An 18,681-nucleotide genomic window follows, 5' to 3' on the forward strand; every position below is an offset into this window, starting at 1 on the left:
GTGGGTCCTGATCTGGTGTGGTCCCGGTTTAATGACGTCACAGACTTTCGCCGGGGAAATTCGAAAGTGGATTTTATGGACAGGTGAAGTCAGTTGTTTCCGCCGGGTGAGGGTGGCTAGGGAAAGGGATTTGAGCGAGAGGCGGCGTCGCAATTTAGGGCAAAAGGTTGAAAGACTCTATTCCGCCAGAAGCGGACCTTTGCTGGTGCTATATGGAACCAGGTTTGGATAGTGGCAGTCACAGCCTGCTCGGAATCTCTGTTAAATTGTGCCCTCGTCTTTACCGCTTTTCCCAGCCTCTGCTTTGCAGTTCCAGCGTAAGTGTAAAGACCAGAGAGGGTTTTGGTTTTTGCATTTAGGACTGACAGAGGGTTAAGTCTCTGTGCCTTCTGGTTACATATTATCATGGTAATTATTTCGGCAAATGAAATGTGGGCTTGTCTTATTTTGGGTGAATGGCTTCTTAACAGGATCTTGGATTGGAGACTCTGGAACTTTTAAATCTATGAACCGTTTAGAGATTCTAAAGGCCCTGCTTGTTCCCAAACAAAAAGACCAAAAACATCTCGTAGTTAAAAGGAGGAATGGCTCATATATTATTGAGAACACCGAATTTTATATATGAATGTATAAAGCAACGTAAGGACGTATGGGAATATATATGTTGGGGGGGGTATGTGTGCGTGTTTGTGGTTATATAATTACCAGAGCATCTGAGGGCTCTATACTGCCTTAAAAACTATGTACATTAAACTTTCACATGTTGGAGGTGGGTCAGCAACACTTGATGTGGCTAGATGAAGACGTTCAGAAATTTTTTTTATATTTGCACTTCACTTAAATATGTCATTTGTTAGCTAATGCCGTATTTCCTAGTTGATGTAAAAAAAAGGGGGGGGGCTGTTGACTCTACTTCGAATGTAGGAATTAGGCCTCTTCTAAATATTTAAAAATGAAGTTAGCCTTTTTTTTTTTAAAGCTAGTCTTTGTTTTGTTATAATCTAATTTACCACTTATGAGGGTATTGATCTTCACAATCCCTTTTAAATTGTAAGTCCTGAAGTATTAACTCTAATTTAGGAAAACAATGGGGATTTATCTTGCAGTTCCTAAAATAGATTATAAGTAAACTTAAATTAGTAAACACTGGATTACTCATCTGTATTTTGTGGTGATAATATTTACTCTTCAGGATTCTGAGATTGACAAATATGTATATAATATAGTCCAATTTTTGCCTGACATGCTAGGTACTCAATAAATAGTCATGTCATATTTGTGAGTTGGAGCACCACAATTTAGACTACTTAGTTTTAAAAATTTCTCATTCATCTTCTTCTTTTTTTAAAAAAAGAAAACTCTATGCCCTCCATGGAGCTTGAACTCATGGCCTGGAAATCAAGAGTTGCATGCTCTGGCGACTTAGCCAGCCAGGGGCCTCTAGGCTACTTAGTTTGAATTCTGAATCTGCCATTTACTTATTTTGTGTTCTTGAGTCAATTACTTACTATTATGTACCTAAGTTTCCTTTCTTGTAAAATAAATGTAAAAAATAGTATCTATACCATAAAATTGTGAGCATTAAAGCATGTTAAGTGTCCAGCATAAAGTTACACTGAATAAGTGATAACTATTATTAAAGAGATCTCATATCAATAACTGCCACATGCCAAGCACTGTACACCTTGTAATCTCATACAGATGTAAAATGTCCAACACATTCAGTATTGGGAGCAAGTTGCTCTAAAAGCAGTAGTGAATGATGTATTTTGCTGGACATCTGTTATTTTCTTGGCATTCATTAGGCATTTAGCAATTCCTTTGGGCTTGAGTAGAGGGATATGGGAGTTTTATCTCTGGAAGGCAGTGCCTCTCTCTGTAGGCCTGTATCCTGTCCTGTGAACTATGTTATGGGTCAAGTATTCATCTCTCATTTGCCTAATCTTTTATTTCTCCTATCTCAGCAACCAGTGTAATCTTTGTAAAACACAAGTCAGATTATGTAATCTTATTCTTAAAACTGTACCCTTTGCACTTTCATAGAATAAAGTTTATACAGCTCAGCATAGCATAGAAGTTCCTCTGACTCCTATTATTGCTCATTTTTTTCAGTCTTCTCTCTCACTGTTCGTCTTAAGTATACCCCTTAATTGTACTGAGTTCCTTGGTCATGCCTTGCTCTGTCTTTTACAGGCCCTTGTATATATTGATTCTTGTTTGGAAATACATTCTTGGCATCTTCTTTCGGTTATGGTTATTTCAGCTTATAGCTTAAATATTTATGTTCTTCCAGAAACCTTATTTGATGCCGTAGACCCAGTTGGGTGCCCCTCCTGTGCTTATTTCTGACATGTTTTATTGTAATGACTTTTTATCAACCTGCTGTCCTGGAAATTCCTTGGTTAGAAATAGTATTTGTTCATTTTAATACCTCAACCCAACAATGTCTGGCAAATACTAAAGCAAGTACTAAATAAATACATGTAATTTATAAATAATATGTATGTGGTTTTTCTTATATGTATGAAGAGGGAATTGAATCCAGAATTGCAAATAATAGTTTTATTTAATCATCCTAGGTCTTTAGCCCTCTGTTCTCAAACTTGAGCATATATCCCTATCACCTGCAGGCATGTTAAAACGAAGCACTGGGTCCAACCTCAGACCTTCTGATTTAAAAGTTCAAGGATAGGACCCAGGAACTTGAATTTCTAACTACTTACTAGATGATGCTGATGCTGTTGGTTCAGGGATCATACCTTTGGAACCACGCCTTTAGAAAAAAAGATTTTTTCTTTGTCATCTCTATTTACTTCTTCAATTCACCATCAGTAATTTTAGATTTCCAAATTTGCCCACAGTAACAGTTTTATCCAGTAGCATAGGATAAATACAGTCCTTATAGTAGTGATAGTGAAAAGATTATTCCTTACAGAGGAAATTTGTGTATTAGGTCCTGGATACTGTGATTTTCTTGACTTTAAGATATAAAAGGGAACATTAAGAACACAAGGGGGCCATCTTGTGGTGGCCATAGCAATTCAGAAAATGGAAAGTTGAAGCTCTGTATAAGAAACTCAAATGTGGGGGAAGAGGGATCATTTTCTGATCCATGTTGTGGCACTTGGAAAAAAACTTAGCATACTACTAATTATTTTATACATTTTACTTGGCTGTCTTTTTACTTGGAAAATTCTTTTTCCACTAGGTGGGATCACTCTTTTATTATGTAACTAGTATCAGATGATTTGGTAATCACATAGTCTTAGAACTCTTAGATTTCTGTGTCAAGAGTTTGTGGGAAACAGTTGTATTTGATACTCTTTTCATCGGGGTTGAATATTCTTTGTCTATTTTCATTTTAGGTTGTATAAATAATTGAATAAGCACCATTATTTTTTGGACCTGACTGGTGTATAATTTCAGAAGAAATAATGGAAAACCAGGAATTTATTGTGAGTCTTACAGTTTTCACTATTTCCTTTTTTCTTTTTTTTTAAGTCCCCTATTTTAAAATTTTTTTAAGATTTTATTTTCAAGTAATCTCTATACCCAGTGTGGCTTGAACTCACAACCCTGAGATTAAGAGTTGCATACTCCACTGACTGAGCCCCCAGGCAGGCTCCCCACTATTTCCTTTTTTCTTTCTTCCTTCCACATTTCACAGATGTCTTGCTGGGGTTGACAGATTTAACAAAAAACAAAAACCCCCAAACCTAAAAGCAGGACTCTTAGGTAAATTTACCAAATTTACCTTAAATATTTTTTAAAAAGATTTTATTTATTTATTTGACAGAGATTACAAGTAGGCAGAGAGGCAGGCAGAGAGCCTGATGCGGTGCTCCATTCCAGGACCCTGGGATCACGACCTGAGCCGAAGGCAGAGGCTTTAACCCACTGAGCCACCCAGGTGCCCCTGTAACAGACATTTTAAAAATATTTATTAATTCATTAAAAAAACCCCATTACATTTAACATAAATTACTTTTTAAAAATGGAAATAGGTATATTTTCCAAAACAACAACAGAAAAAAACACATTGAAAAGAGTAGCATTGCTATACATTTTTTTTGCAAGTCCTCTTAGCATTTGATTTAATAGACCGCTAGATTCTCAGATCTGCCTCTGCATTTAGTCTGAAATTGAATTTTGCAACATTATACATACATAACCCTGGGAGACCACTATGCATGTCTGAAGAAATAAGAGTGAAAAGGCAAATAACATCACGGAAACAATTTTGATTTCAAGAACCTTGAAAAAGTCTTGGGAACCTCTAAGAATCTCTAGACTACATTTTGAGCACAGATCATGACTTCTGTGTAACCCAACAAATTTTTTCCTTGCCACTGACGACTGAAAAGCTCAAAATGATTTTTGTTGTTCAGTTAACTTTTCAGTTTTCTCCTTAGATTTTACTTCTTTCAACCCTGCCTTGCCTTTTACTACCGAGTTTCTTTTTTTAAGATTGATTTTTTTTTTTTAAATTTAAAATAACCATAAACTCTATGCCCAGTATGGAGCTTGAACTCAAAACCCTGAGATCAGAGTCCCATGCTTTACCAACTGAGTGGGGCAGGATCCTTAATGTTTTGTTTTTATCGTTATGGTATCTTTTACTTTAATAAAGGATGTCTAAATATTTTTTACATATAGGAAGGGTATAAGAATATGCAACACTAAATACATGTAAGTAGAAACCATTTCTTTTGTCCTTTTGGAAATAAGGTACTGTATACTCATCAAAAGATGAAGAAGTCAAAAGTATGGCAAGATGGAATTCTGAAGATCACTCACTTAGGAAACAAAGTAAGTACAAAGCAGTTGACTCAAAAGCCAGATTTTTGCCTTTTGATTGAATATTAAGAAGACTCTGTAGATGGTAAAATGTTGGCTATGTCCATAAGCTGATATGGTATGAAAACAGAAGTTGTCAAATAATTGCCACATTACGGTGATTAATTTGTTAAAATTAAAATTTGTAAAAGTTCAGTAAATAGTATTTACTTTGTTTTGATTTTTAAAATTTGAAATGGATTATCTGTAAAGTTTTTAGGTATTTTGAAACATTTTTATCTTTGCAGAAAATAAGAGTTTAATGGTACAAAAAATCTTTTAAAATATATTTCAAATACTGTAATGCTCAGAGTGAGATGGTGCATATAGAGTTTGACACACCGTTTTAGGAAAGCTGCCAATTTCCAAAAATTTTGTAGAGTTCTTCTATTTTCACACTTTCTTTGAATCTTACTTTGGTTATGATATGATCCTGTCAGTCTTGAGAGAATTATTTACCTGGGTGATCTTTCACTTTACTAGATATGGTGATCCTGCTTTATGTGCTTTTTTCTCATCCCAAGTATCTCTATCTGCCGAATTGTAATTTTCTCTTACTAGTTCTTATGACCTTATGCAACACTCTTGGCTGTTCCATTCTTCATAATAATTCTTTGTTTGACTTTTGTGACACCACATTTTCCTGAGGTTGCTTACTGATATCTAAGTATTTTCTGTGGGCTCATTCTCTTCTCCAACTTTGAAGTTTTCTTTAGAACTCAGCCATATATGTACTTACACAGAAGTATATAAAGAAATGTAAATCTTTCTTTTTAAAGGTTTTATTTATTTTTTTTGAGAGAGAGTGAGAGACAGCACGAGGTTGGGGAGTAGACAGAGAGGGAGAAGCAGACCCCCAACTGAGCAGGAGCCTGGTCTCTCCCAGGACCCTCGGATCATGATCTGAGCCAAACACAAATGCTTAACTCACTGAGCCACTCAGATCCCCAAATCTGTGTGTTTGTTTGTGTGTGTGTGTATGAAGAGAAAGGGAAAAAAGAAATTTATTCTAGGGAATTGGGTCATGTGATTGTGGAGGCTAACAAGTGCCAAGATCTGTGGTTGGTAAGATGGAGACCCAACAAAGCCAATTTGTAGTTTCAGTATAAATGATGGGAGGTTTGAGACCCAGGAAGAGGCAGTGTTTCTGATTGAATCAAAAGGAAGAATACTTATGTCCCAGCTTAGGGACAGTCAGGCAGGAGTTTTCTCTTACTCAGTCCTTACACTGATTGGATAAGGCCCACCCACTTAGGGAGAGCTATCTGCTCCATTTACTTATTATTTTTATTGAGGTATAATTGACATTTAACATAATATTAGTTTCAAGTATACAACATAATGACTTGATATTTGTATGCATTGCAAAATGATCCCAGTAGGTGTAGTCACCATCTGTCACCATACATAGTTAACAATATTTTTTCTTTTATTTTTTGTAATAAGGACTTTTTTTTTTTTTTTAAAGATTTTATTTATTTATTTGACAGAGAGAGATTACAAGTAGGCAGAGAGGCAGGCAGAGAGAGAGAGGAGGAAGCAGGCTCCCTGCTGAGCAGAGAGCCGGATGCGGGACTCGATCCCAGGACCCTGAGATCATGACCCGAGCCGAAGGCAGCGGCTTAACCCACTGAGCCACCCAGGCGCCCCTGTCATAAGGACTTTTAAGATGTACTCTTAGCAACTTTTATTTTTTATTTATTTATTTATTTTTTTAGTATTTTATTTTATTTATTTGACAGAGAGAGATCACAAGTAGGCAGAGAGAGAGAGAGAGGAGGAAGCAGGCTCCCTGCTGAGCAGAGAGCCCGATGCGGGACTCGATCCCAGGACCCTGAGATCATGACCTGAGCCGAAGGCAGCGGCTTAACCCACTGAGCCACGCAGGCGCCCCTCTTAGCAACTTTTAAATATGCAATGCAGTGGGGCACTGGATGGCTCAGTCAGTTGAACAGCTGCCTTTGGCTTGGGTCATGATCCCAGGGTCCTGGGATCGAGTCCTGCGTTGGGCTCCCTGCTCAGTTGGGAGCCCACTTCTCCATCTTCCTCTGCCTGCTGCTCCCCCTACTTGTGCATGCTCTCTCTCTGTCAAGTAAGTAAAATCTTTAAAAAAAAATATGTAATATAGTATTATTAATTATGGTCATCAGGCTATACATTGTTTATTTTATAACTAGAGTTTTGTATCTTTTGACTCTCTTCATCTATTTAGCAATGCCCCCAGTGCCACTCTCCCCCAGATCGATTTTTTAAAAGAACTTAAATTGTCATCTGCCAGGCATGCTATAAATGTGTCAACTTAGTCTACATAACTCCACTTTTAGAGTACTATTTTTGTATATATTTTACTGAGGTTGAAACTGAGACACAGAAAGATAAAGTAGCTTGTCCATAGATCTCACAGCTAGAGAGTGGAGGAGTCATAATTAACCCTAGCCTTTTTGGCTACAGAGCCCATATCCTAACCAGTCTATTATAGTTTCTCTTAATACTACAAAACTGAAAGAACAACTTTATTAGCCCTACTCCTCAGCAGTTATAGATCTCCATATTCTTGTTTATTTTTATTTTATTTTATTTAGGGATTCCTAGGTGGCTCAGTAGGTTAAGTGTTTGCCTTCGGCTTAGGTCATGATCCCAGTGTCCTGGGATCAAGCCTGGTGTTGGGCTTCTTGCTCATCAGGAAGCCTGCTTCTCCCTTTGCCTCTTTTGCCACTGCCCTTACCCCTGCTCATGCTTGCACTCTCTCTCAGACAAATAAGTAAATAAAATTTTTTAAAGAATTAAATTTTATTTAAATTCAATTAATTGACATAGTGTATTATTAGTTTCAGAGGTAGAGTTCAGTGATTTGTCAGTTACATATAACACCCAGTGCTCATTACATCACGTGCCCTCCTTAATGCCCGTCACCCAGTTACCCCATTTTCCCACCTGCCTCCCCTCCAGCAGCCCTCAGTTTTGTTTCCTATAGTCAGGAGTCTTTTGGGGCGCCTGGGTAGCTTAGTTGGTTAAACATCTGCCTTCAGCTCAGGTCATGATCCCAGAACCCTGGGATCAATCCCCATGTCGGGCTGTCAGCTCAGCAGAAAGTCTGCTTCTCCCTCTCCCTCTGCTGCTCCCCCTGCTTGTGCTCTCATTCTCTCTGTCAAATAAATAAACAAAATCTTTTTTTTTAAAAGATTTTATTTATTTATTTGACGCAGAGAGAGAGAGATCACAAGTAGGCAGAGAGGCAGGTGGGGTCGGGGGGAAGCACACTCCTTGCTGAGCTGGATCCCAGGGTCCTGAAATCATGACCTGAGCCGAAGGCAGAGGCTTAACCCATTGAGCCACCCAGGAGCCCCTAAATAAATAAAATCTTCAAAAAAAAAAGTCTCTTATAGTTTGCCTCTCTCTCTCTGATTTCATCTTATTTTATTTTTGTCTCCCTTCCCCTGTGATCCTGTGTTTTGTTTCTTAAATTCCACATGAGTGAAATCATATGATAATTGTCTTTCTCTGATGGACTTACTCCATATTCTGTTCTTACTCTATGTGTCTATCACTGTGAAGTTAGCAATAGGAGCAGCTTTTCAATGTAGAAAGGCTACTTATTTGTGAATTAACAATTAAAACAGAAAAAGAAAAACTAGTTTTGCTTTAAGACTTCAAGTTCAGGGCGCCTGGGTGGCTCAGTGGGTTAAGCCGCTGCCTTCGGCTCAGGTCATGATCTCAGGGTCCTGGGATCGAGTCCCGCATCGGGCTCTCTGCTCAGCAGGGAGCCTGCTTCCTCCTCTCTCTCTCTGTCTGCCTCTCTGCCCACTTGTAATCTCTCTCTGTCAGATAAAATAAATAAAATCTTTAAAAAAAAAAAAAAGACTTCAAGTTCAATTTATAAATCCAATTACTTCAGTTTAACTTTCAGTGGGCTTAGTGTTCAGTCAACTTAAGTTGAATAAGCTAATACTCTTTTTAAAAAATATTTATTTGAGAGTGAGCTTGCAGAGGAAGAGAGAGAGCATGAGTAGGGGGTGGGTAGAGGGAGAGGGAGAAGTGGGCTCCCAGCTCAGCAGGGAGCCCAATGTGGCACTCAATCCCAAGACCCTGGGATCAGGACCTGAGCTGAAGGCAGACACATAGCCAACTGAACCACCCAGGTGCCCCACTAGATACTTTTTAAAAATTATTATTTTATTAATATATTTTTTTGAGAGAGTGAGAGAGAGAGAGCGTTGTGAGCATGAGTGGATCAGAGGGAGAGGGAGAGGGAGTGAGAATCCCAAGCAGGCTGCACACCCAGTGCAGAGCTTGATGCAGGGCCCCATATCACGATCCTGAGATCACGAACTGAGCCAAAAGCAAAGTCAGGTGTTCAACTGACCGAGCCATCCGGTTGCCCCAAGCTAGATACTTTTAATAATCAAAATATCAACAAACATAACATTTTAAATATTTTAAATTTATAAATTTATTTGATTTTTTTTTCCAAAGATTTTATTTTTAAATAATCTTCATTCACAATATGGGGCTTGAACTTGCAAACCTGAGATCAAGAGTCAAATGCCCCTACCAAACCAGCCAGGTGCTACCCTGCCCCCTCCTTTTATTTATTTATTTTTTAAGGTTTTATTTATTTGACAGAGAGACACAGCGAGAGAGAAGCACAAGGCGGGGGAGTGGGAGAGGGAAAAGCAGGCTTCCCACCAAGCAGGGAGCCTGATGGGGAGCTCAATCTCAGGACCCTCGGATCATGACCCGAGCCGAAAGCAGATGTTTAAAAACTGAGCCACCCAGATGCTCATGTCCCCTCCTTTTAAAATAATCTCTACATCCAACTTGGAACTCGAACTCACAATTCCAAGATCAAGAGTTGCATGTTGTATTGACAGAGCCAGACAGCTGCCTCTAAGTTTCTTTCTTTAGCATTTTAGTTTCCCTAACAAACAAAACCTCCTAATTAAATCCTTCTAAGATTTTTTTAAAAGATTTGTTTATTTTATATATATGTATAGATATAGAGAATGCATGCACTCGTGCAAATGAGGCAAGGTGCAGGAGAGGGAAAATCTGAGGCAGGCCTTGCCCTGAGTGCAGAATCCAACTCAGGACATGATCCCATGACCTTGAGATCATGACCTGAGCCAAAATGAGGAGTTGGATTCCTAGCCAAATGAGGTACCCAGGCACCCCAACATTAAGATTTTGAGTTCTATTTTTAACTTAATGAATTTACAGTGTAATAGGAACATCTAAGTAATTGGCTTCAGACACCTGGAACTCAGGAAGGTTCTGGGCTACTAATACTGATTGGGAGTATGTGGCATTTAGATGATATTTGAAGCTTCTGGAGTGGATTCATACATTTATTTTTTTAACAGAAATAAATGTATGAATCCTTTAACCTGTTAGGGGTTACATACTATTCTAGGGGATACAGAGGAAACAACATGTGAACCCCGATATTTCGACTTCGTAGAAATATCATGGAGGTTACAAACCAGTAAACTAAATGAATATGTTTGTCTAGTGGGTTAGGCAGACAACAAGGAGTAGAGTGAGCAAGGATGAAAATGGAGATCAGGGGGATTATGTAGGCCTTATTGGTCATTGTAAGAGCTTTTGTTCTTATTCTTTGGGAGCTGTGGAGACATTGGGAGGATTTGAGCAGAAGAATGATATGGTCTGGTTTGTGTAGATGATATCACTCAAGAATGGAGTATAGAGGAGTGCCTGGGTGGCTCAGTCCATTAAGCATCCAACTCTTGATCCTACCTCAGGTCTCACTCTCAGGTTTGTGAGTTTAAGTTCTGCTTTGGGCTCCACACTTAGTGTGGAGCCTACTTAAAAGACAAAAATGGAGAATATAGAATATAAAGAATAGAGGGGAAAAGATAGAGCCTTTGTAAACACTGATCTTTTAAATAGCTATATTGAGATATAATTCACATGGTTTTCAGTTCACCCCTTTAAAGTATTCAGTTCATTGTTTCTTTGTATATTCACAGAATTTTGGAACCATTACTATAACATAATTTTAGAACATTTGTAACCCCCAAAAGAGATCCTATACCTGGTAATGGTTACTCCTTGGTACCACCTCCCAGTCCTAAGCAACTACTAGTATACTTACTGTCTCAGTAGATTTGGCTATTCTGGACTTCTCACATAAATGGAATTGTACAATATGTAGTCTTTCATTGGATGACTTCTTTCATTTAGCGTGTTTTCAAGGTTCATTCATGTTGAAGCATGCTTCAGTACTTTATTCCTTTTATTGCTCAGTAATAGTCTATTGTGTGGATATATCACATTTTATTTATCTATTCCTCAATTGATACACATTTGAGTTGTTTCCTCTTTTTGGCTGTTATGACTAATGCTGCTATGAACATTTGTGTGCAAATTTTTGTGAACATGTAGGTTTTCATTTCTCTGCATATGTAGAGTGGAGTGGACTTGCTGGATCACATGGCATCTCTCTCTTTATCTTTTTAAGGAACTGCCAAACTATTCTTCAAAGTGATGGAAACAGCAATATTTAAGGGACTAGTGGAGAAACTGCTATAAAAAATGGCTAAGTACACAAGGAGAAAGCCAGAAAATTATAATTACCTTAACTTCCTTTTTCTCCCTTATAGCTTCCATTCAACAAATTTTATTCCTTATGCTTTATACAAGTCTCTTATCCCAATGCTGATGACTTATTTCAAGCACTGATCATCTCCCCTTATCCTCCATGCCCCATCTTTTTTTTCTTTTTAAGATTTTATTTATTAATTTGAGAGAGAGAGAGCACGTGCACGCACACAGAGGGAGAAGCAGACTCCCTGCTAAGCAGAGAGCCCAGCTCTGGGCTCCATCCCAGGGCCCTGGGATCATGACCTGAGCCAAAGGTAGATGCTTAACCAACTGAGCCATTCAGGCACCCCATTTACTCATCTTGCTTCCTGTTTTGCCCTCTTAGGCATTCCAATTCTCTTTTCTTCCAAGTTCGATTCCAGGATCCTCCTTAAATGGAAGGATTTAGAGATTAAATCCTAAATTAATTTTAGGATTAATAAGATTATTAATCTATTAATAATAATAGATTAAATCCTAAATTAATTTTAGGATTAATCTCTCCGGGTAGAGATTAAGTTCATGAATTTCTGATGCATAACCTTTGCTGTCTTCCACTGACTGAAGAGTTGCTTAGGAAATATTTGAAATAGATGTACTTTCTAATGCAAAACAAAGAGGGTAATTCTTTCATTTTAAGATTCACTTATATAACCATGTTTGACTTGCTATTGAAGATGTTTAAGAAAAGCAGAATTATTTATTTTTTAACATTTATTTTGTTTTGATATAGGCAATTTTATATGATGACAAAGGAGGATGTTTGGACAGTATATTTCTTAAGTGCCTTGAGGTATTTTAATGTTTCTATCTTATTTTTAAGTTACTTAAATCTCTGTATTTAACTTAAAAAAAATCTCTTTACTTCCTTTATGAATATTGTTGAAGAGTATAGTCATGGTATTAATGGTATTAATTATAGCTAGTACTTCTTTAACATTTATTATTAGCCACCTCTGTGGTAAAAACTTTTAGATATTGTTTCATTTAATCTTTAGACAATTCTTGTGTTTTTTTTTAGATTGGGAGTACAGTACTGAAAGATTCAGTTACTTCCCCATATTCATAGAATTGCAGTGGTAGGGCTGGGATCTGGACCCCAGAAACTGACTCTGTAACCTAATTGTATTACATGGTCTCGATAGGCTGAGAATTATAATGGGTAATATTTTCAGAAATTATTCCTATATATAATATTTTCTCAAATATTCTGTTTTTCCTTTTGGAGAAAGAAAAGGAACTAAAGGCATATTTTAGTGTAAAGAATAAGGATATTAAAGTTTGGTCATTCTGGGTTCATATCCCACTTTTCGATGCTTCCTAGCTAACCTAGCTTCTCTTGTGTCTAAATTTTGTACTGTAAAACATAGACCATAGGATAGACTTTACTGTATTGGTCTAAAAATTAGAAATAATTTATATGAACTGCAGTTTAATATGGTCATTTTAAAAGTGTTAAAGTGTATATTCTTATTGTGTTGATTTTGGCCATGGTGTTAAATTTTAAAAAAAAATTTTTGTGGAATTAATAGTGGTTGTGGTATTTCCGTATTTACCAAAAGAGTCTATAAAAAGCACTATCTTAGTAGATGGTTAATTGGGTCTAACTGCTGTTGTTATTATTTCATTTTAAATTATTTCATTAGGAAAGACTAAGCATATTATCTGTGATAATACACAGATTTCGTGTATTACCAACTAGGCTGATAATCTTATTTTTTTTTAAAGATTTTATTTATTTGAGAGGGAGAGAAAGAGTGAGCAGGAGAGAGAGAGACCATGAGCAGTGGGGAGAGGCACAGGGAGACGCAGATTCCTCACTAAGCAAGGGAGCCTGATGTTGGGCTCCATTCTAGGACCCTGGGATCATGACCTAAGTCAAAGGCAGATACTCAACCGACTGAGCCACCCAGGATACCTGATAGCTTTAATTTTGCTATATTATTATCCTTTTTTATGCTTATTGATAGTTAACTAGTCTATAATAATAAATGAAGATTTAAATATTGATTCATATGTTTAATAACTATTTATTATCTTTTGTGCCTTGCTAGTGCTAATGACTTACTAGAACACATGAACAAATAATTAGATGTATGTGATTTTAAATTTATTTCTTAAAATTTATTCTTTTAAAATTTAGGTGAAGCCTGGAGATGACCTAGAAAGTGATCGATACTTAATCACAGTTGAGGAGGTTAAAGTTGCTGGAAACATAGCTGTTAAACAGGATGTCATTAAGGAAGCATCAGAGTTAAATCCAAGGAGATTAATATCCTCTGGCCGGTCCCTTGGATGTCAGCCTGCTGGTCTAAAAAGAAAGTTTACTGTAAGTTTCTCTGTTGAAAATAGTAAATCAGTATATATTTCTAATATTATTTCAAGAAGTAGTGAATTTGAAACTATTGTACTCTATCATTAAAATGGTATTTCATAATAAATGTTTAGGTAGTGAGGAAGTAAACCCTAATTAGAAAACTCTTAATACAAATGAGTATTTACATTTTAATCTTGCAAATTTTATATATTTATTACTTTACCTTGCAAAATAGACACATTCCTTTTTCTTTTCTTTCCTTTTCTTTTTTTCCCTTTTTTAAAAAAGCCAGTCCATTTCAAAGTTTCTTTATAGATAACGGAACAGCTAATAATTGTTTTAATATTTTTAGGGTTTTCGAGGACCACGTCAAGTGCCAAAGAAAATGATTATTACAGAAAATGGTGAATCCACAGAGTCCATTGAGGCTAAGAAACCTGGCCCTATTTTTCTTTCTCCCTTCTATAGCACACCTCCTTTGTTTTCTATTGCTGGCAAGAAAGATATAAATAATATGCCAAGCGGCCCTGAGAACAGTGTCACTTACAAAGACAGAGAGACAAATGGCTTACATTTTTCTTCGGTTGTCTCTACTCCATCCTTCAAGAATAACCCAGAAATGAAATGTGAAGAAAATTATTTTTGCTCTCCTGTCTATTCTGTAAATAAATATTTAGATTCTGCACTGACCAGTGAGAACTTAAAAAAAGATGGTTTGACCTCTCACTGTTTAGGAGTTTCACAAAACATCAGAAGCAAAGCACAGATATTAGCTCTTCTGAAGTCCAAATCAACTGGTACATTTGAAGAACTAAATTCTGGGACTACAGAATATCTACCTCAGATACAACTACAAGGAAGTGTAAACATTCCTATTAAACCAAAGTGCATAGTTGAACAAGAAGAGTGTGCTGAGACGAAAAGCACAGACAATTCACACCACCAGCATCAATCAGAAAATACCATGAGAAATAAAAGCCGATGGGCCATGTATTTATCCTCCCAGAGCTCACCTGTACATTCTTCTAGTGAAGATGGAAATAATATAGAAAGGAAACCAAAGGCCCAGGGAGACAATACAAATTTAGATTTGAAAGACCTTTTGGTACAAGAAAGGATACAGGTCTCTGAAACATGTGCTGAAAAGGGTAAAAAGTATAATGAAGTCAAGCCAGTAGATGATAGTGATCAGTTATTGGATCAGGAAGTAAAATTGGAAATTCCTTCATTCTGTAAAAGCAACAGCTTACCAGTTACTTGTAGCAGTGTGGAGTGTGATGGCTTATTATCAGAATATGACATTAAAAAGATTAATAAGATACCTGTTAGTCAAAATGACCAGATGTGTTTAAAAGGATCAACTCTCAGTAGAGAAAATGCTCAGGAGGTAAAGAAGTATGAACGGCCAATCTCATTCCTGCCAGAATCTGGACATCTGCAAACTGAGTCTTCTATAGCTAACAATTCTAGGATCTCTGATGACTTTACCAACGTGCTTTCTAAAAGTAATACTGATATTGGAAATCATAACAGTATTCCTGAACCTATGAGTAATGTAACACAGCCACTTGTGGAGGTGAGTTTTAATCTGAACAATTTTGAAACCAGCGACACTGAGGAGGAATCACAGGAAGACAACAAAATTTCCCAGGATTCAGAGGGTTGGGTAAAGGAAACTTTGGTTAATGACAGCAGTTCAAGTGTTCAGAAGAGATGTGAAGATACAAGCTGTAAGAAAGTTGGCAGTGAACATTTGTCTCTTTTAACATCTATTGGGGATAAACGTACAGAGACATTTCCTATTAAGGAGACTCTGCTGTCAGAGTTTTGTGATAAAGCTTGCGTAGGTGTTGACAGAGAACCTTGGAAAACTGGAAACGTTAGAAAAGAAATAGAAGAGTGTAGTGATCTATTAAGCAGTTTTGACTCCTCTTTAGAGGGGACTGATGATGTATCTCTAGATAATAATGAAAATGCTAATAAATCTATTCAAAAAGTCAGAATTAACTATGATAATGCTTCACTACAGAATAAATCTAAAGATATAAGCTCAAATATACATATTCCTTGTTTAAACATAGCCACTGATCAGACTCCTAAAAACAGCCCATTCTCAGAACAGGCTGAGCCTCAGCCTTTTATTATGGGAAGTAACTTAGACAAAAATGATGAATGGCTTTTACTGTCAACGTCAAGCAGCGACATCAGTATCCAAGAATTAAATGTTAATCATAATCACTCTGAAGAATGTGTTGCTCTTGATAAATCAAGTACCCAAGTTTCTAATTCTTTGTTTTACCCTCTGGGAAAAAAGCATCCTATTTCCAAAGACCTGGAAGCATATATTCCTGAATCTGAAGATTTGCGAAGGATTAGAAGTTTAGACCATGACCATGTTGAAGTAGAAACTGATGGAGAAAGCAAACAATATTGCAGTAGTCCTAGAAATCCTTCAGAACTCTCTGGATTAGTAAATAACATTTCCATTTTAAAGTCATTGTCTGAACACAGTACGGCTTTAGAAGGCTTGGAAATATTGAAAAAGAAAAGTACTACCTTTAAACAACAAGAAACTCTGAGCCAGATGACTGATGAACCAGATAACAATCCTGAAGGTTAGATTGGCATGTTCGTTTTGGATTGTTTTCTGTATAGCTCAGAGGTTGGAAAGTATTTGCTTTGGAGGCTACATTAAAGAATTACATAGTAAATTTTTTAAAAATTTGTTTTTTTTAAAGAGAAAAAGAGTGTGCCTGGGGAAGAGTGTGAGCAGGGGAAGGGGCAGAGGAAGAAGGAGAGAGAGAACCTTAAGCAGGTTACATGCCCAGCACAGAGCCTGATGCAGGGCTTGATCTCATGACCCTGAGGTCATGACTTGAACCAAAGACGTTTTGTCTACTGAGCCACCCAGGTGCTGAAGAATTAGATAGTATTTAAATAAGCAATATGTGTACTTGGTAAAATCAATTCTAATAGAGGATAAAATGGTGAAAAGTAAATCACCTTTCTAGTATAGTACCTCAGTGCACTCCTAAGAATTAGCTAGTTTCCTTCCAGGGTATCCTTCTGGAAATAAGCATATACAGGCACATATAAGCAAGTATGTATGTGAATATCCATTCCTATCATACATTTTTAAAAAAATATTTTATTTATTTATTTGACAGAGATCACAAGTAGGCAGAGAGGCAGAGGGGAGGAAGGGAGGGGAGAAGCAGGCTCCCTTGCTGAGCAGAGAGCCCAATGTGGGGCTCGATCCCAGGCCCCTGGGATCATGACCTGAGCCGAAGGCAGAGGGTTTAACCCACTGAGCCACCCAGGTGCCCCCAATCAGACATTTTTGAACATGTGTTAGGAGATACTTTTTAAAAAATAATCATTAGTTCATATTGATCTCTCTAATTCCAGTTCTTAAACACTGGGTTCTTCCTGTCTTCCTCAATTCACAATTGTATTTCTTTACTACCAAAATGAGAAGGGGCTCTGGTTCCCAACAACATTAGTACGTTTACTTCCTCAATTCTATAATACGCATCAAATGGCTTCCAAATTTTTACACTAGTATTACTACTAACAAAAAACTTTTACAAATGTGTAAAGTTCACAGATCCTTTTTTTTTTTTTAAGATTTTATTTGAGAGAGAGTAAGAAAGAGCCTGAATGGGGGGGAGGGGAGAGTGAGAAGCAGACTCCCAACTGAGCATGAAGCCCAGTGTGGGGCCCCATCCCAGGATCCCAAGATCATGACCTGAGCTGAAGGCAGATACCTAACTGAGGTACCCAGGCACCCCTCTTTTGGTTTGTTTTTGCAATATATCCTACTGAAAATACATAGAGTATTAAGTTCAAAAGTTACTTGGGTGGGACATCTAGGTGGCTCAGTTGGTTGAGCATCCAACTCTTGGTTTCGGCTCAGATCATGATCTTAGGGTGGTGGAATTGAGCCTCACATGCAGTTCTGTGCTTGGTGGAGAGTCTCAGGTTCCTTCTCTGTCCCTCCCCTGCTCATGTACATACACAGGTGTACTCTCTCTCTCTCTCAAATAAATATCTTTAAAAAGTTACTTGGGTTATTCTCTTTAGTGTGGTTATGTTATAATTTGATGTAAATATAGTTAAATTCACTGTTTATATTCAGTATGAGGACTTTTTTGCCTATCCTTGTTGATTTATTTTTATTTCTGATTATGTAAAATATTAATCTAGTTCAGGAAACAAAGCTGTATAAAAACATAAACTCAGACGCCTTCCTTGTGCCTTTCATCCTGTTCTTACCTACCTGCTAGACAGAGCCAATATGTCATACCTGTGTTTCTTTTTGCAAAAAGAAATGCTCTGTATTTACATTCTTGTTCCCTCCCTATTCAACAAAAGATAATGTACTCTCTATATTCTTTAGTATCTTTTCACTTAATATATCCTGAAGTTTGCTTCATATCAATTCATAAGACACATCCTCATTTTTTGTTTATATCTGTGTAATATTCCACTGTGTGTATGAGCCATCATTATGCAACCTGTCTCTAATACTTTGCTATTACAAATGATGTGATATTAATTAGCTCTCCGTGTGTGTGTGTGCATATTGTTTGAGGTGTGTCTTCAGGACAAATTCCTAGCCGCAGGGTTGCCGGGTAAATGTGTGACTTTATTAGATACTTCAAAATTCCCTCCATGTCTTATCCCCACCAGTAATGTATGAGAGTACTTGTTTCTCCACAGTCTTGCCAGTGTGTTGCCAAGCTTTGGAATTTTTGCTAATCTGTTAAATGAGAAATGGCATTTCAGTGTATTTGAATTTGTATTTCTCTTACTACAAGTGAAATTTAACATCTTTTCATATGTTTAAGCAACATTTGTACATCTTTTTTCATGAACTCTCACCTTTTTGTCCAGATGTTTAATGGCTGTTGGTATTTTTATTCTCA

General features: G+C 37.1%; 1 protein-coding gene across 1 annotated transcript in view; it reads left to right on the forward strand.

The window, feature by feature from the left end:
- The first annotated feature begins 66 nt into the window (after positions 1-66).
- ZGRF1 (zinc finger GRF-type containing 1) overlaps positions 67-18,681 on the forward strand; it is an 83,472-nt gene continuing 64,857 nt past the window's right edge. Inside the window, exons 1-6 of the mRNA XM_044224226.1 lie at positions 67-317; positions 3,366-3,455; positions 4,729-4,809; positions 12,170-12,229; positions 13,580-13,765; positions 14,106-16,368. Of these exons, the coding sequence (XP_044080161.1) occupies positions 3,435-3,455; positions 4,729-4,809; positions 12,170-12,229; positions 13,580-13,765; positions 14,106-16,368 (2,611 nt within the window). The 5' untranslated portion in view covers positions 67-317; positions 3,366-3,434. The remainder of the gene's footprint in view (positions 318-3,365; positions 3,456-4,728; positions 4,810-12,169; positions 12,230-13,579; positions 13,766-14,105; positions 16,369-18,681) is intronic.

Source organism: Neovison vison, chromosome 11, assembly GCF_020171115.1.
Source record: "Neovison vison isolate M4711 chromosome 11, ASM_NN_V1, whole genome shotgun sequence".
Taxonomy (NCBI): Eukaryota; Metazoa; Chordata; class Mammalia; order Carnivora; family Mustelidae; genus Neogale; species Neogale vison.